This window comes from Saccopteryx leptura, chromosome 3, assembly GCF_036850995.1.
Source record: "Saccopteryx leptura isolate mSacLep1 chromosome 3, mSacLep1_pri_phased_curated, whole genome shotgun sequence".
NCBI classification, from domain to species: Eukaryota; Metazoa; Chordata; class Mammalia; order Chiroptera; family Emballonuridae; genus Saccopteryx; species Saccopteryx leptura.
Window position 1 is genome coordinate 363,593,070 of NC_089505.1, and position 27,130 is coordinate 363,620,199.

Consider the following 27,130-nt stretch of genomic DNA (forward strand, 5'->3'; position numbering starts at 1 on the left):
GAGGTTACTCAGTCTGCTGAAGGCCCATGGTCAAGGCACATATGAGAAAGCAATCAATGAATAACTAAGGTGTCGCAACGAAAAACTGATGATTGATGCTTCTCATCTCTCTCTGTTACTGTCTGTCTGTCCCTGTCTATCCCTCTCTCTGACTCTCTCTCTGTCCCTGTTAAAAAAAAAAAAAAAAAAAAAATGTCCAGAAGAAAAATCTACAGAGATAGAAAGCAGGTAAGTGCGCGGCGGGGTGAGACTAAAGATGAAGTATGATAAGGAACAGAAACTATTGCACTGATAAATGTGTTTCAAAACTGGACCATGGTCTAGGAAATTCCTATACCAGAGACTGATAAAGAAAGCAGGATTCCCTAAAGTCTGACCCAGAACTCTCTTTGGATAGATGTCCAACAAGGTCATATCTAAACCCAAGGGACTAAAAAGGCCTGAAGGTGAACTATGTACACTTTAACCCAAAGAACAGAAAAAATGAAGTTGATTTCTCTGTATTTTTTAAAACAACTTGGTAAATATATTTATGAAATACCAGAACACATTAAATATTTAAATTTATTGACAAGTAATGAATAGTTCCTGGCAGTCTCTTTTCCAGTATTGTCAGCTAACTCATGACTTTTCATGAGTTTCCATGAAACTGGAGTTTACTTACAGTTTCCATTTTACAGAGCTTGAGGGGAAAACGGTATAAAAATTAGGTACAGTCAGGCCCTGGCAGGTCGGCTCAGTGGTAGAGCATCAGCCTGGCATGTGGAAGTCCCGAGTTCAATTCCTGGCCAGGGCACACAGGAGAAGTGCCCATCTGCTTCTCCACCCTTTCCCCTCTCCTTTCTCTCTATCTCTCTCTTCTCCTCGCACAGCCAGGGCTCCATTGGAGCAAAGTTGGCCCAGGCACTGAGGATGGTTCCATAGCCTCTGCCTCAGGCGCTAGACTGGCTCTGGTTGCATCGGAGCATCGCCCCCTGGTGGGCATACCGGGTGGATCCCAGTTGGGTGCATGCAGGAGTCTGTCTCTCTGCCTCCCCGCTTCTCACTTAAGAAAAATACAAAAGACTCAGTAACTTACACGGCCAGACACCGTGCAAAAGTAAAGTCTTCCCTTTAAAATGGCTATGATGGCATGCCAAGTGTTTTCATAGCCTATCATTACTAAAAGTGGATACAAATAAAAAGAGAAAAAAAAAAGAAAAGAAAAATACAAAAAAGAAAATAATTAGGTACAGTCAATTAGATAACAAGATTCAACATGTAATGCTACCTTGCTACAAGGGAAAAACTGCCTGGGATAAATTGTCTCCGAGCACCTGTTTAGCCCTACTTTATGACTGGGGCCATTTTCCTATAATACTGTCAACCAGTTATACAGTTTTAAAAACTGTTCATTCATCTCTTAGTTGTGAGGCCCAAATAAGATCCTAGAAGGGATCTGAGAGCCCAGAGGCACTGAAAGAACTCCACAAAATGTTCTGCTTGTACACCTCAACTAGCAAGAGGTTTGAAGTGCTTAAATATTTGTAAATTACTTAAATGCATAAGCTATCTATTTACCCATACTAGGCAAACAGAGAATGGTTTTAAAAATTAAATTAAATTTTAAATAATAAACACTATTTTAAGAAATTACTCATAAAGAACACAATACCATCTAAAATGAAGTGCTTACAAGACACATATTTAATAAGCTAACAGATTACTAAGAAGGGGTCAGTGACACATACCAAAGACACAACATTGGCCAGTTGTCACCATGACACATACTATAATGGAACTTTGGCACACCCATTTCAAAGGGTTGCCAACCCCAGGCCACATAGTTTGACTACTACTTCAACATACTGTTCTATAAATAAAAAGGAAAATCTTTAGTTTAATATATTCACATTTTTAATATAGTCTGTCCCAATTATCGAAGGCTATTTCCAAAATGCTTCAGCCCTTTAGTCTGAGGCATCAATCAACCTGCCCACTAGCAATTCAGTACTAGTGCCATCATAACAAAAAGATTTTACATTTCCCAATCTTTAAATTCATGTTTACTTTAACTCAAGTAAATGGAAGAAGCTGGCTTCTCTATACTTTTAAAAACAACTTGGTAAATACATTTATGTAATACCAGAACACGTTAGATATCTAAGTTACAATAAGATCAAACCTAAAGTTGGCTTTCAAAATAGTATTTTTTGAATGCTTGTTTACAGAAAATAACTGGGAGAAATTAGGTGGTGCTAATCAATGAAATAAAGCCTTAGCCCTTAGGGGAAAAGCACACACACATTAAAAACTGCAATTTTAAACCTCCCTTAACAACATGTGGTGGCCTCTCTTACACCCCTAAGTCCTAAGATCTAAAGGAAAAGAAGCCTCACTTAAAAATGTTGTGCTTAATTAACACTGTTTTGTTAGAATTTGCCAGAATTTTAAGTAGAGAACTTTATATATATAGATTAATATAAACAAAAGCTAATTCAGACCTTGCAACCCAAGGTGGTTTTCTCATTTCACTTAAAAGGTCTCAAAAAACCACATATGATTCTTTTCAAATCAAAAGATATCTAAACACGTTGGTCATTACTTTTTGAGTAAATGTTATTAGTTAGCCACCACCTGCCTTGGACAAAATTAATCTCAAAATTCCATCAAGGATACTGCATACTGGGTTTGCCCCTCAAAAGACATCAAGGAAATAAACAGCAATAATAATGTGTACTGTATTCTCACTACATGCCAGGTATTTTTTAGTCGAATTTATTGAGATACAACTTCCCTATGTTGGGAAACAATTCTCCATAGGTCTTGTTTTTTTCTGAACGTGCTGCAAGCAGAGGGTGCCCATTGCCCTTTGCTCTGTACTATAACTATATCCTCAAGCATATCTGTAACAGCAACAACCGTGAAAGATACAGTCTCCCTCCGGAGCAAAGAACAGGCGTGCTTACTGTCTAGTATAATAATATAAGAATCCTTGAGCAAAAGATCGGCACAGGACCGCTCATTACAAAAGATTTGGGTTCCCTAAACTCAGGGCTTTTCTCCAATAATACAGCCCTCTCTGCATGCAACTATAACCTAAGAAGGATGAGGAAACCAGATCAAATGCGGACACTCTGGCTACTGCTGTCACTGAGAGTAATGAACCATCCTTCCCCTCTTCTACAAGAACCTCGTGTCTTCTACCAGGATCCACCAAAATGCGGCAGGGTAACTTATTAGCTTGCAAGTAGGGTAAGATCTTAGACTGTCATGGTTCGGGCTAGTTTTGGCAACATGGATGGGATTCTGACAGAACCACGACTTTCCGGCAAGGAAGATAAAGGCCCCCAAGGGCAGAGGTCTGGAAAATGAGAAGACATCCCAGGGTCAGGCAGCTACCCTAATGCAGAGTGGAGAGAAGGTGGAAATAAGGATCTCCACTGTCCTACCTGTTAATGAACAAGAAGCTCAACTAAGATTTTAGAAACTGAGCCGTGAGAAGCAGGGCTGAAACCAGCCACCCAAGTGAACTGGTTGTTCACTCTCCTCTGGGCTGGCACAGGAAGGATGTGTCAGGACCCTGGGGCAACAAGGCCCGTGCTGCCAGGTGAAAGGCAGCATGCTGTGACTGCTGGGCCAAGGAACCCCCAAAGTTAAAACAGACTGTAAGTAATGACCTTGCTGCCAGACAGACCTTTATGTAAAGTGTAGTACTTCTGGTTGAACTATAGAAGATTAACCAGTGACTAATTAACTGTACAGAGCTGCTCTCTCCTTCTGTGACCCCTTTCTATCCCTCCCTACTTGTACCTCCTACTCTCCTGCTTTACAGAGAAAAACTTGTGTTTTGGGGGGGGGGGGTTGTATTTTTCTGAAGTTGGAAACGGGGAGGCAGTCAGACAGACTCCCGCATGCACCAGATGGGGATCCACCCGGCACACCCACCAGGGGGCGTCGCTCTGCAGCAACCAGAGCCAATCTAGCGCATGAGGCAGAGGCTGCAGAGCCATCCTCAGCGCCCGGGCCAACTTTGCTCCAATGGAGCCTTGTCTGCGGGAGGGGAAGAGAGAGAGAGAGAGGAAGGAGAGGGGGAGGGGTGGAGAAGCAGATGGGCGCCTCTCCTGTGTGCCCTGGCCAGGAATCGAACCCAGAACTCCTGCACGCCAGGCTGACGCTCTACCACTGAGCCAACCGGCCAGGGCCCACAGAGAAAAACTTGTAAGGGATGGGGCTGAGGTCTGTCCAGGGAACCTTAGAGAGGGACTCAAAAGTTTTATAGCACTCTTATCTGGTCTCATGGAAGGAAGGGACATTCAGATTCAGCTAACAGGGGCTGGGTAGGATTTACAGAGGAAAGGAAAATGAATGAAACTGATGGCTTACACTCATTGGGGCAACTGAATGTCCTCTTGTTGTTGCCTCGATACCCTAATGTATAGCAGGACCTGAAGTGTCACATGGTTGTACCTCCTCATCCTGTAAGTGCATAGGAGACTCTCCCAATCAGGAAAGGCTGCACGTAGAAAAGGGCTAGTACTCTGGGGCCTCACAACCCTAATGACCATGTTGGGTGGCCCCGGATTCTGGACATTTGCCACCCTGCCCTAGCTATCGGCCATGCCCCTTTTGTAAAGTAGCTATTTGCTTGCTACTGGGCTCTTGAGAACGCAGAATAACTGACCCAGGGAAGCCCCATGAGTCTCCAGGGTCATACAGTGTGTCCCTAAAGTCATGGTGCTCTTTTGACCGGTCACAGGAAAGCAACAAAAGAAGATAGAAATGTGAAATCTGCACCAAATAAAAGGAAAACTCTCCCAGTTTCATACCTATTCAGTGCAGTTCGATGTGGGCTCACGCACAGATTTTTTAGGGCTCCTTAGGTAGCTATCCCGTACAGCCTCTACAGACTCGTCACTGACTGATGGCCTACCAGAACGGGGTTTCTCCACCAAACTGCCAGTTTCCTTCAACTGCTTGTCCCACCGAGTAATGTTATTCCTATGTGGTGGCGCTTCGTTATAAACGTGCCGATATTCACGTTGCACTTTGGTCACGGATTCGAATTTAGTGAGCCACAGAACACACTGAACTCTGAACTTTCCTCTGTACCGTCCACATCTTGACTGGCATGGCTGTGGGCTGCTCCGCTGTATACACGGTGTTTCGTCATCACCTGCACATGCTGCCACATCATCCTACAGAAACTGGGAGAGTTCTCCTTTTATTTGGTGCAGATTTCACATTTCCACCGACTTTTGTTGCTTTCCTGTGACCGGTCAAAAGTGCACCATGACTTTACGGACACACTGTATTTCCACTCTGGGGTGGGTCAACTCATACTCAACCACTAATAATGTGGAGAGTCAACGAAAAATGTTTATCTGAGAATACAACTGGCTTTGCCTTAGCCCACAGCATCTCAACTATACATGAAAGGGAGGAGCAAGCCGTTTGGGGATACTTACTCCCTTCTCTACAACCAGAAGCGAAGTTACTGGCTCAGTGGAGCCCACATCCAGAAATCATCCCTCCCCATTGTCAACATTCAAAGACTAAATACTATCAGTTCTTTCCTTGACTTTATCAACAGCCCCTTAACTTGCCTACCTGTATTCCATCTTCACCTTCAATCCATCTCTAAAATATGTCAGACAATCTTTTGAAAAGACAAAACTGAGTATCTCATTCTCTCCCCCCTGAAAAATCCTACAGTGGTTTTCTCTCAGCATTCAGTGACCCGAACATGTCAATGTGACTCAAACAGCCAGTCTTATGGTTAACTTATGACCTCTTTCCAACCTACATCACTGGCGTACACAGCAGCATCCGTGTCTAAAACGTACATGACCTCTCTCGTCCCCAGGCTTCTGCCTCCTCCTCTTCCCACTCTCATGCATTCTCCCCTTTGCCTTGGTCCACTCTTCAGGTCTGAGTGTAGATGCCATTACACACACCACAGGCTTTTAACCTGACTCACAAGACTGGGTATCTGTAGAACACACACACAGCACTGAATTCGCAGCGTCATTTTTCTCCATCTTCTATTCCACTGTGAGGAGGGACCACTAACATTTTATTCACTTTACATAACCACGCTTATCTGCTTGATAACTATTTGGGTGATTAACGGCAATCACATACCAAGATTTGTGCCAGATGTCAAAGAAACAGATCATCAAAAACAAAAAAATTAATGTTCATTTGTATTAGTTTAATACAAATGTATTAGTTTAATAAGTTATATTCTGCCTTCCCTATTACACTGCATTAAAATACAAAAATTTCATAAAAGTCTTGTGAGGCACATAGCAGACATAATTATTCCCATCTTATAGATAACCTGAGGACCTTCCCACTATTAAACAAGAGTAAATCAGGATTTAAATACAATGTTTTGTCCATACACACAAGTTTGTAATGAGTAAATCTCACAATAAGAGTAGAAGTCAACAGACTACAAGAGTCTACTTCAAGACCTAGTAAATCTCAGATTTCATTTAAATTTGTGCCTTTAATTCACTATTAACTTCACTAAGAACAAAGAAATTACATAAATAATCCCCAAATAATAATATCTGGGAATGTCATAATTTTTCTCATAGCAAGTGTTTTCTGAAATTACTTGACCTAAATTAATATTCGGTGTAATTTGGAATATCTGAGAACATGCCAATTTATAATTAGAAGAAATACTCAGGCAAAGTGCAAGTGTCTGCATCAGTCTACATGTAATGTACACTAGACATAATGTACCAACCAGAATATCTCAAGTAGAGATTACATGCATGGCAGAAAATGACTGCACAGGATTGAAAGCTTCACAGTGTGACATACAATAGTACCACTGAACATTACCTTTTAAAAATAAATAGCTACAAAAATGTATCTTTGTATTAGGTCTTCTATTTAAACAAGATGTTTTAAAAACACACCCAGTATCTTTGAAAACAGCCATTCTCACCCAATGTACCACCATCAGGATGCAGGCTGTGTCATAAGAAAACGCCCAAATTTAAAGCATCAAAATTCTAAGAGCGATTTCTGTATTTAAAAAGTTTACAGCCTGACCTGTTGTGGCCCAGTAGATGGAGCATCGACCTAGAATGTTGAGGTCACTGGTTTGAAGCCTGGGCTTGCCTGGTCAAGGCACACAGAGTTGGTCTTCCTCTTCCCAGTCCCCACCTTTTCTCTCCTCTCTCTAAAATCAACAAAGTCTTTAAAAAAAAACAAACTTAAAAACATTTACAACTGTCACTTATTTGCATTCCAATATACATAGTTCCATGGGCGGGTAAGGGGGAAGCTTTAGTGAGCAGGAAATTATAATCTGTGTAAACTCACGAGACTAGAGGACAAGTGACATTATCCATCCGATGTGCCAGCTGAAACAGTTTTGAGTTTGCTGCTTTATGCATCCTAAATGTGTCAAATAAAGGGCCTTACTTGAAACAGGATTTTAGGGGAGCCTACCAGTCACAGAGGCCTGGGTTTAAATGCCAGCCTTCTTTATCCTCTTTGGGAGTATACCTGGACAGGTTACCTAAAATGTCTGTCTTTCTTTCCTGATGTTAATTAGGAATTAATAGGAATTAACCTACACGTTGCAGCACTGTCATAAAACTAACTTAACGTGTAGAAAGAACTTGGCATGTAGTAGGTGTTCACTATTTCAACATAATTCAGAGCCCAAACCCAGTTCTATCACATACTAGCTGTGTCATTTTAGTTTATATTTATAACCCTTTAGCTTCCAAGTCTGTGAGATAGGAACATGATCACCTACCTACCTAACAAGGCTGTCATAAAGATTAAACATCTTACAGCACTGCCTGGCAAGTCGTAAACACTATGTAAGTGCTAGTTACTATTAACATCATCACCTCCACTGAAATATTAGGTAACCATTGTTACATGATTGACTTATGCCTTCCCTGTCTGCTATATGAAACAGTCCTTGAAAAATTAACCTAATTGAGTGAATGCATCATAATATAGGATGAGCACACACACTCATAAATTTTTATGCTGAGTTTTAGAAATTTTTAATCAACAAGAAATTATCTGAATTAACTATTGCTCATGAATGCCGACAAGATTCACATATCAAACATCCATTCTAAGTGAACAAACCCATTCAATGAACTAAAGCATATCACAAAATGACAAGTCTATTGTGCTTTTCCCCCAAAGACCTCAAAGCAGTTTAGTAATCAGAGCAATCCTCAAAATATAGGAGCTACTTGAGAAAACCACAGCTGAGAACAATCGTCTTTCTCCAAAACTTTTGCCACATAATTACAAATACGATGTTAATAGTGGAAAACTCTCTGACCTTGCCATTCATACAATTATTCAAAATATTTATTAAGTACCCACTGTGCAACAGGCAGGCATTGTGTTAAACTCTGGTGTGTAACAAGGAGAAACCAAAGATAATAGTGGGCATAAGTAATGTTATTAATATTTACAAACATTATAATTCTGTTTTCCTTAAACAGAGAAAAAGTTAATTTTAAGTTCTAGCAGTCGAGTGCATCAATACTTAATGAGCTAAGTAACCTCATATAAGTGGCAGATCAGTATTTTCCCCAAGGAGACTAGAAGTAAAATGAAATAAGTATCCTCTAGACTCCTCAGTCAATTACTTAACTAAGTAAAGGTAAATGACCATTTAGAATACAAGCCAAATAATTTCAAGAGTGACACTATTTTATAATTTTTAAATCAATTTTTGGGAAAAATTCAGAGAATGAAGTCTAAGTTTGATTATGTTCAGTGTCACCTGTCATCTATCAGAATTAAACTGCCTTCACTTAGTTTTACCTAGCATCTGAAATTGAAATTATAGTTTAGGTTCTGGCCGGTTTGCTCAGTGGACAGTGTCTGCCCAGCGTGCAGACACCCTGGGTTTGCTGGGTTCGATCCCCAGTCAGGGCATCCATGAGAAGTGACTATCCACCTCTCATCCCCTCCATCTCCCCCTTCTCTCCGTCTCCCTCTCTCACAGCCAGTGGCTGGATCGGTTCAAGCATCTGCCTGGGACTCTGAGGAAAGCTGGACCCACACTAGAGGTGACTAGTGAATCCCAGTCAGGGCGCATGCCGGAGTCTATATTCCCTTCTCTCACTTAAAAAAAAAAGAAAAGAGCCCTGGCTGGTTGGCTCAGCGGTAGAGCGTCGGCCTAGTGTGCGGAGGACCCGGGTTCGAATCCCGGCCAGGGAACACAGGAGAAGAAGCGCCCATTTGCTTCTCCACCCCTCCGCCGCGCTTTCCTCTCTGTCTCTCTCTTCCCCTCCCACAGCCAAGGCTCCATTGGAGCAAAGATGGCCTGGGCGCTGGGGATGGCTCTGTGGCCTCTGCCTCAGGCGCTAGAGTGGCTCTGGTCGCAATATGGCGACGCCCAGGATGGGCAGAGCATCGCCCCCTGGTGGGCAGAGCGTCGCCCCCTGGTGGGCGTGCCAGGTGGATCCAGGTCAGGCGCATGCGGGAATCTGTCTGTCTCTCCCTGTTTCCAGCTTCAGAAAAAATAAAAAAAAAAAAAAAAAAAAAGAAAAGAAATTATAGTTTTGCTGGGGAAACTAGAATCTATTTACTAATCATGCCTGCCTTTGATCAACCACTTCCTTAGGAGAAAATGATATAGCCCCGATCCAATTATCAAATACAGAGTTCACACTATATATCCCTACATTTTATAAAGCAAGAGTTTCCCTTGAGGCAGCTACATAACTATGGAAGTTTTGAGGAATTAAAAATATTATCTAGCAAAACTGCTCTGCCAAAACAATGCAGTCTTGATTATGAGTTAAGAAATCTTACTTCTAGAGTGGTCATCCAAAACCTAAATGGAACAAGTCAAGTGCCTTTTTAACACTTAGCTCCTGGAAGAAGGTGCTAGTTCAGCAATTTTATCATATTGAAAAGTAGATGTATTTCAGTACTAAAAACCTTTCTTGGAGTTCATTACTATGTACTAAGAATGTCACATTAAAAATCAAACAAATGGCCCTGGCCGGTTGGCTCGGCGGTAGAGCGTCGGCCTGGCATGCGGGGGGACCCGGATTCGATTCCTGGCCAGGGCACATAGGAGAAGCGCCCATTTGCTTCTCCACCCCCCACCCCCCCTCCTTCCTCTCTGTCTCTCTCTTCCCCTCCCGCAGCCAAGACTCCATTGGAGCAAAGATGGCCCGGGCGCTGGGGATGGCTCCTTGGCCTCTGTCCCAGGCGCTAGAGTGGCTCTAGTCGCGGCAGAGCGACGCCCCGGAGGAGCAGAGCATCGCCCCCTGGTGGGCAGAGCGTTGCCCCTGGTGGGCAGAGCGTTGCCCCTGGTGGGCATGCCGGGTGGATCCCGGTCGGGCTCATGCGGGCGTCTGTCTGACTGTCTCTCCCCGATTCCAGCTTCAGGAAAAAAAAAAAAAAAAAAAAAAATCAAACAAACAAAAACAGTACTACTATCTCATTTAATGAATGTCCACTAGGTAGTTTTAGTTAACTGCAACACTTTGCAGATGGGCTATCAAATACACCCCAATTATCAAGTTGTGCTAGACACAAAGTTTCTGTGTCTATTATTAAATACAATTAAAGAATTAAAAAGGATCAGTATAATTTTCTTGAGGTACATTAATCTAAAGTGATTTGCAATTAAGTCCCCAAACACTCAAGTAACTGAAATTTACAACACTCCTCAGGAATGTCAGGCTGCCAAGCTGCAAGCCTGTAAAAACATATAATTGACTGACATTCACTTTCCACATAAGATTACGGAATAAAAAGATAGCAAAATCAGTAAATTTACAGAGGGGGAGAAAGAGTGTAAATAAATTCCAAAAATCTGTCTTATCCGGAATGGCACTCTGGTACTGCAGGAATTCAGGCATTTCATCCGTTTTCCACACGCCAGGGCGCCCTCAGTAACTGCTGTTGACAGATGAAAAAAAGTCTCCCCAGCGAACAGTATTAACAGGTAATGTTGCAAACCAGTCAGGGAACCAAGCGAGTAGGAATGTGGAGGAGTAGCAGGGAAAGTAACAGCCTTCTGCCAAATTTTACATTCAGAGAAAATTAATCCATCATAGATACTCCTCCGGGGTGGAGTGGGGGGGAGGGAGAAGATATTTGATAAGGCCCAGAATAGCCCACAACAAAAACACACACACACACACACACACACACACACACACACACACACACACGGCAACTGCCACTTTCACTACAGTTTGACAGTCACAGATTTGGGTAATTATAGTAGAAACTGTGTGTTTTGGAAACACGCTAAGACCACACCCTGGGACTGAGAATCTGGACTTTAAATGCCGGGAAATCAAAGGTCAAAGCTGTATGTATGTAAGTTGGGAGGTCCAGTCGCACAGGTGGAGGAGGGGGGTGGCCAATAAGGACATCAACTTTACCGCGGTGACCAGGTGGCCGGGTGCCGGGACGAGGCGTGGCGCAGCCCGAGGGAGAAGGGGGTGTGGATCTGGGGACCAGCGCAGGGAGAGAGGGAGGGAGAGAGAGGGGAAAGGCGGCCGCGCCGAGGGAAGCGCGGTGGGCGAGGGAGTGGGGGGCGGACGCCGCCGCGGGCGGGGAGAGCCGGGCAGCCACACGCCCCGGGCGGCGGCAGGACCGGGGCGGGAGGGGCGCCGGGCGCGCGCGCGGAGGTGCGCCCGGAAGCGGCGGAAGAAGGGGCGATCCGAATGAATGAGCGCGGGGGGCCCCGGCGCGCGGGGGCGTCCGCGGAGGTGCAGCCGCAGCGCCGGGGTGGGCTCCCGGGCGGGCCCACCCTGCGCGCGACGGGGGACCCCGCGCCGCCGCGCCCGCCTCTCCGCCAAGATGGGGTCGGGGCGCAGGCGAGCGAGGGGTCCGAGGGAAGCGGGGGAAATGGTCCAGAGAAACCACTCACCCTGCGCTCGAGCCTCCAGGCTCTCAGCCCCGCTCCTCCGCTCTCCTCGAGCCGCGGCGGCGGCCCCTCGGCGGCGCTAGGGGGAGCCCCGGGCCCGGAGCGGGGCAGCGGCGGCGGCCGGACCGGGAGCCCCTCCGCACCTGCCCCTGTGGCGGAGCCGCGACGAGCCAGGCGGCGGCAGCGACGGCGGCTCCGAATGGGGAGGGCAAGTGACCCGGATGTACAGGGTAACGGCGAGGAGGGGGAAGGGGGAATGCCAGGAAGTGAGGGCGCCACGGACCTGTCCGGCCATGCGCATGCGCCGCGAGCCCGCCCCGTAAGGTAAACCCTTCCCCGCCCCCTGCTCCCCCGCCCCTCCGGAGTGGGCGGGGCGAGGCAGGAGACAGGTGGTCCGACGGGCGCGGGGAGCAGAGGAAGGGGGCGCGGCTACCTCCTCCGCGCCCCCGCCCCCCTTAAAGGAGCAGCACCTTCTGACCGAGATGGCATCTGGGTGGGTCTAAGTCTTCCATCCTTCTCGTTGCACGGTTGGAAAACTGAGGTTCAGAGTTAGCGGTGACCTGCGTCAGGTCAGCGAGCTCAGAAATGGCAGGAACTGGAACTCGAGACTCGCAGACCAGGACTCTTTGTGTTGAACCCAGCGAAGTTGCCACAGCCCACCCTCCCAAATCCCACCCCCAAGGCTTTAAGGGCAGGGTGGGGGGGCAGGTCCTTAGCCACGTTCACAATCTCAGACAGGGCGGACGAGCTTGGCAGGCTCCCCAGAACGGAGAGGTGCACCGTTATCGCCTGCGATGGTATCGTGGAGACACCCTAGGGAGGTGTTAAATGATCAGTCTGAGAACAGAAATCAGGCGCCACTTGAGACTTGTACCATGCCACGCAGAGCACTTTCAGACAAATGAGACTGCTCTGGAGTCTGCTGTGTGCAAAAATGCCTGATGGATAGAACTTGGCTGTGGCAGGGGGCACAGCCTCTTCATTTTCCCCTAGTTTCCCTTTCACTCTTCAAACATACATGCTCCCTCTTTACATATAAAACCAGAGCATCCCATTCACCTCGCTCATCCTAATGAAGTTATGAAACACTCAGGTTTTTTCGTTAACACTAAAGTGTAAATGATTATAATATTACCTCTCCTGGGGGTATTTTCAGTTTGACTTCTGAATATACATCATTACTCTGGAGATAAATGGTTCTGAACATTTTGGGGTCAAGGACACTACTGAAAATCCTGTATAAGTATGGTCTTTTCTCCCTAGGAAAATGCATATCTGCATGCAAAGTTGCATACAATTTCAGGGGATTTATGGATCCAGGAAGTCTATCAACGAAATCGTGGTTATGAACCCTTGATCCAATCAGATAGGGTCCCAGGAACTATCTGGGCCTTACCATATGTGGCCAAGAAAATTACTCCTTGACCCAAATACAAAAGGGCAGCCTTTATCTTATTTATTATTTAGCCTTTTGTCTTCCTCCTGAATTACATGGAGACCAAATGATACATGCCATCTTACACAGAAATGTGTTAAGAGTCATGGAGACATTAGGTTGCTTTTTCAAGGCACACATTAAGGTCAAGAGTCCTAGGTCTCAGAATTTTACCCTAATATTTTAGATATCATATTTTAGGATGATTTAGAGTTTCTATACTATATTATAATCTTCATCAATTTCAATTAAACTGAGAGAGCTATTTATATTGCAAATATTGATGCTGATAGAACCATCTTCACAAACCAAGAACTTTGGTCCATTTGTCTGACGTACTGAAACTCTTAAAAACCCTAGTCCATACAGACCCAGTGTCCTCAATTAGAACCAGAGAAAGAGTTCACACACCTGGCCATCCCACGAGCTCTGAGTAACCACACACCTCTAACCCAATCTCCCACCAAAAGAAATCTCTTCCAATACCCAGTTGAGCTCAGATGTGTAAAATTATGGGGAGCTTACTGCAATTGTCAGCCTCCTGTAATTGTGAGGGACCTCTTCTTTTACACTGAAAAGACATCAGATGCCCAACAACTTTCATTCACTGGTGCTAGTTTCACCTCTGGAGAGTAATATAGACATGATGCTTGTCTCTGGGGGAACTTACAGTCCAGCAGAGAAAACAGCCCATTGATGAGTAATAACGGTAATATAGAATGAGTGCTATGAGGAGTCCCTTTCAGAGGCACCTTTCTCCTTATCAGCCCTACACCCATTCTTGGCCTGTGCAAGAGCCCCTGAGTAAGTTCTACCACTACCTCATGTCAGATGTCCTGAAAGAGGGATAGAAAACAAGACCCTAAGAGAAGTGCTGAATTTCCTCTTCCTCGATCCTTTCTTCACTGTTTCATGTTAATGTAATCATATTTCAGCTGAGGTCAAAGCTTTCCAAGTTATATGTTGAAAAACAAGCAGAAAGATGCAAAAAAGAATGTTTGCATAAGACCACTAGGCCCTCAGTGATGATTTAATCACTGTGGCTTGCTGGCATCTTTTTGAACCCTTACAATGAGCCAGGCACTGTACTAAGCCCTTGGCTTGCATTTCCTCTTTTGCTTTTCACAATCACCCTATATGGTACTGTTATGGGTCTATTTAATAAATGAGGAAACCAAGGCTCAGTATGAGACATCCAGAACTCAATCCCAATCTGTCAACTGCATAGTTCCTCTGCTTCTCCACTTATACTAACTCGACTCCGTCTGCTTTCGTACACTGAAGAAGGTCCTGATGCTTTCTTCAAGTGCTGTTTTCCTTGAAATGTTTACTTATTACTAAATCAACTTTGAAACATTTATGAAGTATCAGTTGTTTCACTTGGTCATTAATTTATTCAATCAATGAACATCTGTGCTCCTCTGCCATGTCCTAAGTAGCATGCTGAGGGGCTAGGATGAAGGAGAGGAAGCTACTGGTCCCTGCCCTGAGGGGCTCAGGTTTCAGTGAGAGGGAGAGCTGGAAACCTCACAATTACAACACAGCATGATTCACCGTCATTTAGGCTTTAGGCGTGTGTGAAGGAGTCAGCTCTCCCTGGGACAGCTGTGAAGAAGACTTCACAGAGGATCAAGAGGTCTTGAAGAGATGGGGGGGGGGGGGGACTAACATGAAAAGGCCCAAGAGCAGAGGAGGGGGAGTTCATGACATGCTGGGGGTAAGACCAAGGTGGTGAGATTGCAAAGGACCTCCTCTTATACCATGCTAAGGGGTCTCACCTTGCCTCCTGATGGCAATAAGAAAATAGAACCTATGCAAGGTAACATAATCAGACGGGTTTTATATCAAGACCATTCTGACCACCGCAGTGTCCAGTTTGGACTTCGGTGGGAGAGAGAATGGAAGCTGGCCAACCAGTGAAGAAGTTGTGGGGTCCAGGTCAGAGAACACAAGAGCCCAGTGTAGGAGACTGGCAGAGAAGAGGAGGAGTGAGCACCAGAATTAAGGTACCTACAGGTGTAGATCTACAGCAGTTGGTGACTGGCTGAATCTGGGGGAAGCAGCAGCAGGAGCTGGGGGGCGTGACCCCAAGGTTCCGGGCTCAGCAGACTAACTGGATGGTGTCACCATCCAATCCCGAGACCTTGACGCAGCTTCATTCCTCCTCGTCCAACCTTCATCCACGAATATGCACACTGCTTCCACTGGCATCTGCAGATATGTGCAGCTGTTTCCCAATACTTTTCCACATTTCTGCAGTCACATTTATCATTTTAACGGCTGCAGACTATTTCATCATATTGAAATAGCTCCGTTTCCTTCAGTTGCTGAAGGTCCACACCCTGCATGCCTGGTTTACCCTGAACTTACTCGGCTCTGGGCCTTCTGCAACGAAGCAGTTGAACGTGGAAAGAGTGCCTAGAGGTGAAGGGTGGTGGAAAAGTGTGGCTTCAAGGGCCAGTGAATCAGCAACCCTTGGGAGAGGCTTGGGCAACTGTACTGCATGTAGAAACTGCAGAGCTCTGGAAAAGAACCTACCTCCCACAGGGATCCTGATGTCTAATTCTCAGCGGAAGCTAGTTGTCAAGTCCTAACCCCTCTGACCCATTTGTTCACTTTTCCGCTCACTCAGCAATGCATTCTTGTGAAGCAGAGGGCCACAGAAAACGAGCTAAAACCCCCTCAAAGCCCTGGACTCAGCCTGGCCAGCGTTTGAAACCTGTTTGACAACACACGCAAGTTATTCAACCTCTCAGAGCCTCAGTTTCCCCACGAATTCGTTGTCAGGATTAGTATAGATAAGACTTGTAAAATACTTGGGACAGAACTAAGCGTACGTTAAGTCCAATCATTATTTCCGGTCTCGGTACCTTCCTTGTGCTCCCTTTCAGTTTCTGAGCAGACCCACCAGGTGAAAATCCACATGCTTGGGTTCAGAGTTTGAATCTGCCGGCGTGAACCAGGGCCACGCCCTTGTTCTCTCTCAACTTTCCATTTTCCATCTGTGATCTGGGCATAAGAACCTATTCACAGGAATGCAGCAAAGCCCTCATTAATAATGTATAGGGAAATATGTACAAAACCCCAAAGCCTGGCCCTGGCCGCTAACTCTGTGGATAGAGCGTCAGCTCAGTGTACAGACATCCCAAGTTTGATTCCCGGTCAGGGCACACAAGAGAAGCAGCCATCTACTTCTCCACCGCTCCTTCTTTCCCTTCTCTCCTTCGTCCCCTCCTGCAGCCAATGGCTTGATTGGTTACAGCATGGCCCCAGGCACTGAGGATGGCTCCAATGGAGCATATCAGTGACAGACACTAAAAATAGCTCAGTACTTGAGCATCAGCCCTAGACAGGGTTGCTGAGTGGATCCTGGTTGGGGTGCATGCGGGAGTCGGCCTATCTCCCCTCCTCTCACCTAAAAAAAAAAAAAAAAAAAGAAGAATCCCAAAGCCCTTTGCCATTATTGACCATATTACTGCTGTTATTTATAGACATTGTTGTTTCCTTGGTTTCTCCTCATTTAAAAAACAACAACAACAATGACCTCAGCATAAATTTCATGGCTTGAAATTACTGGGTCAAATGCTCTGAACACCGTTATGGTTGTTGACTTGGATTGCCCAACTGACCTTAGAGGAAACTGAGTAGTTGCTGCCACTGTTAACTCAGATACACCAGTTAGTAGGTGTAAGCACTAGAGTATAGTCTGGTTGCCTCTGTACCCAGTCTTAGTCCTCAATTTAACATTTAGGGACTTCTGTCAGTTGCTTCCCTCCTCCTCTTCACGAAATGAATGAATACTGAGTCCGTGAGGAGAAAAGGCACCTTCCCAAACATTTCTGCCATAACCAGGGGTTCAAGGTGAAGGACTAAGACCCCAGCATCCAGCTGGGTGAGTTGCATGCAGAAAAGGACAGGAGGAGGCCTGGGAATCCTGCCCTGAAGGGTGGCAATTAGAGCTGCTATTAAAAAAGACCCAAAGCGCCTGACCTGTGGTGGCACAGTGGATAGAGCGCCAACCTGGAAATACTGAGGTCACCGGTTCGGGGCCCTGGGCTTGCCTGGTCAAGGCACATATGGGAGTTGATGCTTCCAGCTCCTCCTCACCTACTCCCTCTCTCCCTCTCTGTCTCTCTCTCTCTCCTCTCTAAAATGAATAAAAAAAATAAAGATAAAAAAAAAAAAAAAAGACCCAAAGCAAAGAGCCAACAGTTCACACTCAGCACACTCCTGCTGTGAGCAAGACAGGAACCAACCTCTTGGGAGCCATAAAGTTGTCCTGGTAGCTGCTTTTCCCCAAAGTCACAAGATCTACCTAGGAGCCTTCATCACGTTTCCAAACATGACACATGTCTCCCAGTGGCCAGCTCGTGTTTGCCCCGCCCTCTGTGTGACCGGCTCTCATACGCTGCGCGGGCTGGTCCTTCTTCTCTCAGCCTCCAGGTTCAAGGGCTGCCTCCTGAAAGAAGTCCTCCCTCCCCCTCCCCCTTCCTAATGTCACACTCCCCTACCTCCCTTCAGTCATTCCCTAGCATGTCACTGGCTTTTTTTTTCTTCACAGCACTATCACAACCTGTAATTATTTTTATTTTTTTTAGCTTAAAAAATATTTTCCAAAAAAAGCCTTTCTCTAAAATATCAGCTCTGTGAAGGCAAAGCCCAATACAATCTTGTTCATTCCAACACCTGTCACTGTGCCCACCCACCTCCTAGGAGACTCTCAGTAATTATGTAGAAGGATTTCATAAAAAAGAGAGCTTCCCAGCTCCTCCACACCATTTCACCCAACTCTATGAATACTGGTAATACATGTCAATAACAGAAACATTTTTGAAAAAAACAGATCAACAAAAGGAAGAAAATATAAACCCTCCTGATCCCACTTCCCATGCCACGTGGATTTCCTACCAAATGGTTTTTGCGATGTCTCTGGTTCACATGCTGAATTGTACCTGCTGCGTTTCATCTCACATCCACCTTAATCACCTCTCCTTAATAAAGGGACTTGGCTACCTCGTTGTTAAAGTCTACGTTCTACTTTGCTAGGCAGTTTTACCATCAAGCATTTAACAGATCTCCTGGTGCTAAGCCACAGGGAGGTTTCTTCAATGTCAATAGCAGGAAAATGTTTTAATACAGTACTTCCCTCTTGACAAGCTTCCCACTTTTTTTCCTCGGTGTTTGTATTGCTTTAGAGTTGTATTTCTACAGAACTGTAGTCCCCACCGCCCATTCACCACCTGGAGTTATTAGCGTCCCAAAAGAAAAGCCAAAGAGGGAGAGAGAGAGAAGCAAAACTGTTTGCAACCGGCAAAGCTGACGTATGACGGAGCCAGGACGATGTCTGAGAGTTCAATTTTGGGAAGCTGCAGCTGATACAGGCAACCAAAATAAAGAGAATGTTTTCTTGCCAAGGTTTTTTTTTTAAATTTTTTATTTATTCATTTTAGAGAGGAGAGGAAGAGACAGAGAGAGAGAGAGAGAGAAGGGGGGAGGAGCTGGAAGCATCAACTCCCATATGTGCCTTGACCAGGCAAGCCCAGGGTTTCGAACCGGCAACCTCAGCATTTCCAGGTCGAAGCTTTATCCACTGCGCCACCACAGGTCAGGCACTTGCCAAGGTTTTTATGGTTAAAAGAGGAAAAGACTTGTTGATGCCTCCACTTTTCCTTCCCAATCCCTGTCCTGAGGCAAAGTCCTTCCCAAGAGGGACAGGCTGGTCCATGGGGTTTACCTATGTCGTAGCAGCTTGCAGTCCAGAGCGGGCTCGCAGAGCCGCTGCCCCGTTTAGAGGGGAGCTGGCTGCAGAAAGGTCCAAGGCGGCACGCTCAGGATGTGCTGCCCTTCCCACAGCCGCGCTTCCAGCCAGCCCACGGTGCGGTTCAGTAACCCCAAGGACGACCCCTTGGCACTTTCAGCAGTGACACTCACACCCCTCCAAGGGAAGGGCTTCCCACACCCACTCGGTGACGCAGGCGGGAAGAGCAGACCCCAGTCCATCAGTAGTTGAGGGCGCAGGCCATCTGTGCCCACCTGCCTGCCATCTGTGCCCACCTGCCCACCCCACTGCGGATCAAGGTGGGCAGGCACCAATCCATCAGGAATGAGAGATGCCCGCGTGCACAGGCACAGGCCTCACCTGAAGGAGAGAACTTTGAGCAAAAAGGTCAGATCTCCTTCTGCGAGAGATCTCAGGACCCTGTGCTTCTGGTTAAAGGACATAACATTACTGTGATTGAAGGGTGACTTCCGTATTTCCTTGAACACTGTGAGTCCCGTGAGGGCAAATACCATGCTGTTTTGGATACAGCCCACTACATCCCAGGACTAGCACAGAGCCTGGCACCATGTCTGGCATAAGGCGTGCACCCAACAGTTGCAGCTGGTCAAAGAGATGGCATCAGTCCAGCCTGGGTTAACCCAAGCCTCAGGCCTTAACCCTACTCTCAAGCCCCAGTGTGGCCACAGCCTTGGAACCACGGAGTCAGATAAGCAGTCAAGAAAGGGAGATTTAAAACCTCCAAAAGGCTTACTTAGGTCATTAACTGTGTGACCCTATAGTTGAAATACAGAGCTCTAGACAGAACAATGAGAATGTTAAACATGAGCTGAGAGTATATGGAAAGAGTTTTGAGTTTAGGGGCCATAGAAAAAAAGAGATTGCATAAGGTTTAAAAAAAACCTTTCCAGGAGAGAACCAATATGGTCCAAGTTAAGAAGAAGCTTAACTGGTTTAGCTAGCTTCCTCTCTAAAGCCTGGTGCACATTTCATGTTAGGACACAGGTTTCAGGCGAACAGTCTGCTCAGTTCTGATGCGCAGAGCAAGGTAGAGAGGGGACTGCTACCTTGCTCAAGCTGGTCTCGTTGGAACCCACAGACTTGGAGAAAATGTCCACAGTGTCCATTCCAGCATGTACGTAGCATTTTTATTGAGCAGGCCACTTGCGTTAATGAGTTTCTGAATGAATCACGTCCTTTTAGACGTGAAAGAAACCTTGGAATTCACCTTCAATCCTACATTTTATGAGTAGGAAAGCGAAGGGCCCGAAAGAGGCCCAGAGCGGGCTCGCAGAAGCACAATCCCACAGGCCCGGACTCTGGGTTCTGAGTGCGGGTCACAGGGGCTCCTGTCTACGCTGTCAGAGAACTGCTGAGTTACTTTCGAAAGGTTAGTCCAAATCACTGAGGCATCAACTGAGTCCTGTAAAAAACAAAAACAAACAAACAAAAAAACTCCTAGTATGCAGTGCGCAACATTTAGTATCGTGTTTGGTGTGATCTTTCAGGATAAAGAAGGTCGATTAAAGCACTATGCTTATTGGGCCCTAAATTACACACAAATCTCTTCCAAAGTAAAAAAAGAAATATGTTAGGGGATGTGCGCCCAATGATCATGGAAATGCAGGTGTCATGGGTCTTCCCAATCACCCAGGAGAGTGAGGGATTATTTCCTTCCTGGTAGTAATATTAAACTGATTACAAAGATTCAATGAGCACTATTTCCTGCTGGTATACCTTTGCCCATGCTGGTGCTGATGTGTCTGCTCCAAACATCTTCCCAACACCCTCCTACGTTGGGCCGAACTCCAACCCGGCTGCCAACCCTCCAATCAGGCATCTCTATAGACGATGGATAAGCATTTCAACACAACCTGTTTCCTGTCTTTACCTTAAGATAACACAGCCCTTCTCACACCTGACAGTCCTTCTAGGATGTGTCCAAAAGACTAGCAATGATGAGGTTTGTAAAGCACCGTGTACCCGCTGAGAAAAGTGCTACAGTGACACAAGGTAATGTTTTATTAATTGATTTACCCTGACTCCTTGAAACACACAGAGTGACTTTGATGGATGGATCAACCAACCCAAGATTAATAGCCTGGTTGTTCCACAATCATTTCTTTTTCCAAGCCACAGGCCAAAATTAACTCACCCTCAATTTATAACTTTGCAAAATGTGCTTTTGCATATCGACTCCTGGATCCACTATGGTTATTAAAAGGATGGTAGCATCCATCAGGATGGGCCCGGCGACGCTGTGGTAAGAAACAACCCCAAAATCTCAGCCCCAGTGATGTCCACAGTGGTGACTCTGGGGCCAGCAACACGAGCCCAGCAGCTCCGTCTTTCTGGACTTTACCTGACAGTCTGGATTAAGCAACTCTGTAGCTGACAGCAGGTTAAAAGACGTGACCCCTCTTTCCCTTCTCCAAACACCTGGAGAGCGGCCTTGCAGGGCTGCAGTGCAGACGGCTGTTAGAATGTTCGGGAACACCCAGGATGCTGCCTGCCACAGAGGCAGCCGTCGGTCGCTAAGTGATAATGCTGGCTAGCACCGATGTCATTACAGTTATCCTTACGTCTCTTCAAATAATAATGATGACATTTATAATAGGTCAGAGGTTCCTGAACTTGTCTGCACAATGGAATCCCCTGGAGAGCTTAAAAACTACTAGCGTTTGGGTCTCATCCCCAAAGTTGGTGAATTACGGCGCCTTGTATGCAGCTCTGGCTGGGAATTTTAAAAGCTCCCCTGGTGATTTTAACGTGAAGCCAAGTTTGAGAGCCACTGCCACTGAGGCAGCAAGGTTCACGTCTATACGTATACATGGTTGATGCAAACACGCTCACACACATATACACACAAGCTGGCCTGGTCCCGGGTTCCGTGAATCCACCGCCTCTATGACAGTGGTGGTCACACCACTCAGGGTGAGTTGGGTTATGCTGTGGTGAGAAAGAACCCCTAAATCTCAGACCTAATAACAAACACTGTTGTCACCCTTTAGGGTCAACAAGGTGAGCTAGCCACCTGGTTTTTCTGGTCCTTCCCTGACACTGAAGCCCATGCATTCTACCCTCGGGCTTGTCTTTCTCTTCACACCTTTTCCCAGGGGCGGTTTAACAGGTTTGCCTGGACCAGTGTAAGTTAGTACCAAAAACTGGTGCGGATAGACTGAAGGCTAAAATCAATCAATAAATAAAAAAATTAAAAAAAGAAAGAAACAGACCCTGGCAGGTTGGCTCAGTGGTGGAACGTCGGCCTGGCATGCGGGAGTCCCGGGTTCGATTCCCGGCTAGGGCACACAGGAGAAGCACCCATCTGCTTCTCCACCCCTCCCCTCTCCTTCCTCTCTGTCTCTCTCTTCCTCTCCTGCAGCCAAAGCTCCATTGGAGCAAAGTTGGCCCAGGCACTGAGGATAGCTCCATGGCCTCTGCCTCAGGAGCTAGAATAGCTCTGGTTGCAACAGAGCAACGCCCCAGATGGGCAAAGCATCACCCCCTGGTGGGCATGCCGGGTGGATCCCGGTCGGGCATGTGCAGGAGTCTGTCTGACTGCCTCCCCGTTTCCAATTTCAGAAAAATACAAAAAAAAAAAAAAAATAGAAAGAAACAAGACTATGCTTTGTTCAACTCTCTGTTCCCAGAACCCCAAAACTCAACATAATAGAAATTGGGATAGGTAAAGTCATTTTCATCAGTAATAACCGCAAAAAACAAAACGAAAATGAAAAAGCAACACAAGACTTTAAAAAGCACAGCATCTAAGTGGAAAACCTTACACGTCAACTCGTCATCAACCACCGTTTTGATGTCCCCATTTTTGTTCCTTTGTCCCGAGATGAAGTGACGTCTGCCAGGGTGGAAATGAGCGAGGCCAGAAGAACAATGAACCAACGAGTGTTCTTTCACCTGGGAGCACAGTGCAAGGCACGGCGGGCACAGGGAGCCCTATGACCTCAGACAGGTTCCCACCAGCACAGAAATGATTTTCGGCAAATCATCTCCTCGCCTGTTGAAGATTATCTCTCTGCAGGGTCTGGAGAAAACCAGACAATCCAGCTTGCTTGCCCTTGTTTGGGCCGTTTAAACTAGGCACCCTACTGGTTTTCCATAAACTCTTCACCCCCCTAAAAATGTATTCTGTATTTTGAACATGTGAGTTAACTTGAGCCCAAGGGGAAGAAGCATTGTACAGGATTACATAATAGTCACTCTGTTATTTCAAAAACGAATGGCAGCCTCAGGCAGCAAAGTCAAAAGGAGAGAGAAATCATTTTTGTAAAATTATCTGAATGCAACCATCTTTTCTGATGCATTGAATGACAATGGTTCTGCTTTTCTCCGAAGCTCATTCAATTATCTGTTGCTTATCCAGACCTGGGAGAGGAGTTTTTCTCTCATCTAGAATTAGTTTAAAAAAATAATAATAAAGAAGCAAGCAGGATGTCTCTAGTAAAAGCTTGAAATGAAGAGCAGTAATTACTCCCAAGGCCCTGCTTATTGTAGCGTAGTCATTAGGCGAACCTCCTGTAGGGTCTCTGGGCTATTTCCTCTACCACCATCATCAACAGGAGAAGAAAGGGTGTGAGATCCACAGCCTCAGGACACTTCACTCTCCCAAGGTGTGTGACTGCCTGCAAGCTACTTAACCTCTCTGTGCTTGTCTCCTAGTCTGTGATGGAAATGCTTATTTGCTAAAGAGGGATGTTATAAGAAATGAGGAAATGTATATAAAGTGCATAGCATTCAATAAATGTACGTGCCCTCCTCTGATCATTGCCAAAATCTCAGGAAGCTCACTAGAACGTGAGCTTTTTAAGAGAAGATCAATGTCTACGCATCTTTCTACATTCAGATCCTACAGACCGCCCCCTTAGAGATTACATTCCTCTCCCACCAAGGAGCATCCTTCAGTCATTCAGACCTTGTCTCCAATTCCAGGGGCGGGTCCTGCATGGTCTAAACCAATCAGTGTTATCCCATTTCCTCTGCCACCATGATTGGTTGAGAGGTAGCGGTGTGTCCCAATATGATTCAATCACAGGGAATCTCAGAGACAATAATTCTTTCCTCTCAAGTGAACAAGCACATGATCTAGGAGCTACCTGCAGCCAGACCACCACAGTGAACAGCTCTCTGCTACACTTCTTGGAGCATGTGTATTCTATGTGGTGTCTCCTGGCATTGAACAGCGGCCACTTCCCTGCCATGAAGGCAGTCAACCTGAGAAGAAAGCCAATAGACAAAGAAGTGCAGAGCCCAGAGGATCACAAAGAAATGAAACTGGAGCCGTGATTGAAGCGTGCCTGAAACCCACCTTACTTTCCACTTTCCTGTATGTGAACCACTCAAGTGCTTCTATCAATTATCCAACTTGAACTGGGTTTTCTGTCCCTTGCAACTCAAGCATCCTAGCTGAAACATCCTCCTGTGTAGCTGAATGAAACACGGAGCAAAGGATTGCACAGAAACATTATTGCTCATGTAACCATTTAACTCAGACTTCAAGTTCCCTCGGAGCAGGAGCCCTCCTCAGTCGTGGTCACCCAGTCTCCCAGGGACTAAAAGTATCCCGGACAAAGGCACTCATTAAATACTTTTTAAATAAGTAGATGGAATGAAAGCTGCCAAATCACCTGGCATTCTAAAACCTTTGGGAGCCCCACCCCCCAGACGTGTCTGGGTCAGAGGAGCATGAATTGGAAGCTGGTAGGATCTGCAGCCGGCAGATAGATCTGAACGCAAGGCACCGCTCCAAAGGAGCCGCAGCTCCCGCCCCTGAAAAAGGAGGCCAGATACTACCTACCCCCCTAGGCAAGGGAGCCGCAGGAAAGCAGCTGGGGTAGGTCCCATTCCAGTATGTGTTTCCCTCCTTCTGTTTGGCTAACCCTGCTTTACACCATGGATTTTGATCTGAGTTTCAAAAATAGGGTCATCACATATACCCGTGTTGGGCCACATCCCTGATCACCCAGCGGAGAGCCTCGGGAGGGTGAGGACCGAGAACACAGGCCCGGAGCACCCATGACCTGACACACACGCGTGCCCTTTAGGAGAGGACAATCACCCAGCAGAGTCTCGGGAGGGTGAGGACACGGAGAACACAGGCCCGGAGCATCCATGACCTGACACTCACGCGTGCCCTTCAGGAGAGGACTCTGGGCAGAGGGCAGACATAAGACTTGGGAACCCAGATTTCTGGCGATGGTGCTTTCTCTTTGCTTCACTGGCTGCTTCCTGAAAGAGGTGTGGGACCTCTCCCGGGCAACTGCCAGCATCACAGATCTGCACATCCCTTGAGGCTTTGGGCTTAACCATTGATGAGTGATGCAGAACTCAGCTAGACGCTCAGCTCCAGGAGGGCAGGGACCATGCCGCATTCACTAGTCAACCCCCAGCACCCAGAAAGCACCCAGGAAAATACTTCCTGAGCACACGGATGAAGATGAGAGAGTGGCCTGACCAGGCGGTGGTGCAGTGGATAGAGCGTCGGACTGGGATGCGGAGGACCCAGGTTTGAGACCCCGAGGTCGCCAGCTTGAGCGTGGGCTCCTCTGGCTTGAGCAAAAAAAAAAAAAAAAAAAAAGAAGCTCACCAGCTTAGACCCAAGGTCACTGGCTCGAGCAAGGGGTTACTCAGTCTGCTGAAGGCCCACGGTCAAGGCACATATGAGAAAGCAATCAATGAACGAAGGTGTCGCAAGGAAAAACTGATGATTGATGCTTCTCATCTCTCTCCATTCCTGTCTGTCTGTCCCTACCTATCCCTCTCTCTGACTCTCTCTCTGTCCCTGTAAAAAAAAAAAAAAGATGAGAGAGTGAACCAACAATGGGTAGTAGTAAAACCCTATTCGCACACAGACTGCAGGTAAATGAAAGACCCAGAAATGAGAGAGGGTTTCTGAGGCTAATTAGATGTGGACTGAGTTCTGGCGCTAGAAATTCAGTGCCCAGGCCTGGAGCCTCAGGCAACTTCTTAAAATCTCGGAGACACCATTTCTTTCTCTGACAACCGCAACTGTCAAGATTAAGTGAGAAATTTTTTAATGCAGCTATAAATAGGGAAAAGAGATGAAAAGGATATATACCAAAATATTAATATCAATTAGCCCCAGGAGATAAGATTATGAAAGGAGTTTTGTTTTTCTTCCTTTTGTGCATTTTTTAAATTTTCTAGAATGAACATATATTGGTTGCTTAGTAATATAAAAATACAAGTGTGGGTTATCAGTTCAAGTGTCTACTCCAGCACCTACGATGTAAGTAGGGACCCGGCCAATATTCCATCTCTCTGAATGACCTTCAGACACTTGGAAACAGCTCTTGTGTCTCTCCTGTGTCTCTTATTTCTTATTAAATATTTCAGCGAAGTCAACGCCATCCTTATATGACTTGATTTCAAGGCTCTCTCTTATCTGTCCTCTCTGCAAAGGCTCCATCTGTTAGAACCCCACTCAGGGTATTGTGTAACCAGCTCACAGAATCAGCAGCGCGCTCCCCTTTGCTCATTCAGAGGTTAATTCATTCATCAAGCACATGCTGATTAAAACCTTACTGTATTGAACATCCTGGCTTTTACCTATCCCCTGCTCCCATATATACAAATGGTCCTCCGGAACAGCCTTCTCTCATCCTCAATCCATGAGCTCTGGGAAGTACAGACCTTACGCCAGCTTCTTCAGGGGGCAGACATTGAATGCAGAATGGCCAATCAGAGCATTGTATTTGCCTGGCCATAGGGATTGGTTCAGCAATGGACATGTTACCCAGAGAAGAGCGATCAGAGACACTGAGACTCAAAAATCTGAGACTTTGGTTAAACCGTTGGAAAATTGGTCTTTTTTTCCCTTCTGCTAGAATTGCTGACAGCCATCTTGCCACCACAATCCAAAGAGAAACGGTAGGCTGTGCTGAGAGATGGAGAAAACTATGTAAGCCTCAGCAACGCCATCCAAGCCCTAAATTCCATCCCTGGACTTTCCAACGACATAAACCAACAAACCCCCTTTCAGGAGAAACCAGTTTGAGTT

General features: G+C 46.1%; 1 protein-coding gene and 1 non-coding gene across 23 annotated transcripts in view; one reads left to right on the forward strand and one right to left on the reverse strand.

Moving 5' to 3' along the window:
* CYRIB (CYFIP related Rac1 interactor B) overlaps positions 1-27,130 on the reverse strand; it is a 151,718-nt gene that overhangs the window by 75,544 nt on the left and 49,044 nt on the right. For 3 of the 22 annotated variants that reach the window (XM_066379524.1, XM_066379518.1, XM_066379519.1), the window contains exon 1: positions 11,885-11,968. The exons of 12 other annotated variants lie outside the window; for them this stretch is intronic. Coding sequence is in view for 1 of the 10 variants with exons in the window: in XM_066379532.1 (XP_066235629.1) it covers positions 12,029-12,182 (154 nt within the window). In the remaining 9 variants the exon portion in view is untranslated. Of the gene's footprint in view, positions 1-11,884; positions 11,993-12,028; positions 12,183-27,130 lie in introns of those variants that run through there. 7 more of the 22 variants (XM_066379530.1, XM_066379521.1, XM_066379532.1 and 4 more) reach the window with 6 other exon arrangements.
* On the forward strand, positions 1,008-1,179 carry LOC136401567 (small nucleolar RNA SNORA15). Its single transcript, XR_010750593.1, has one exon. It is a non-coding gene; the product is annotated as a small nucleolar RNA SNORA15 (small nucleolar RNA).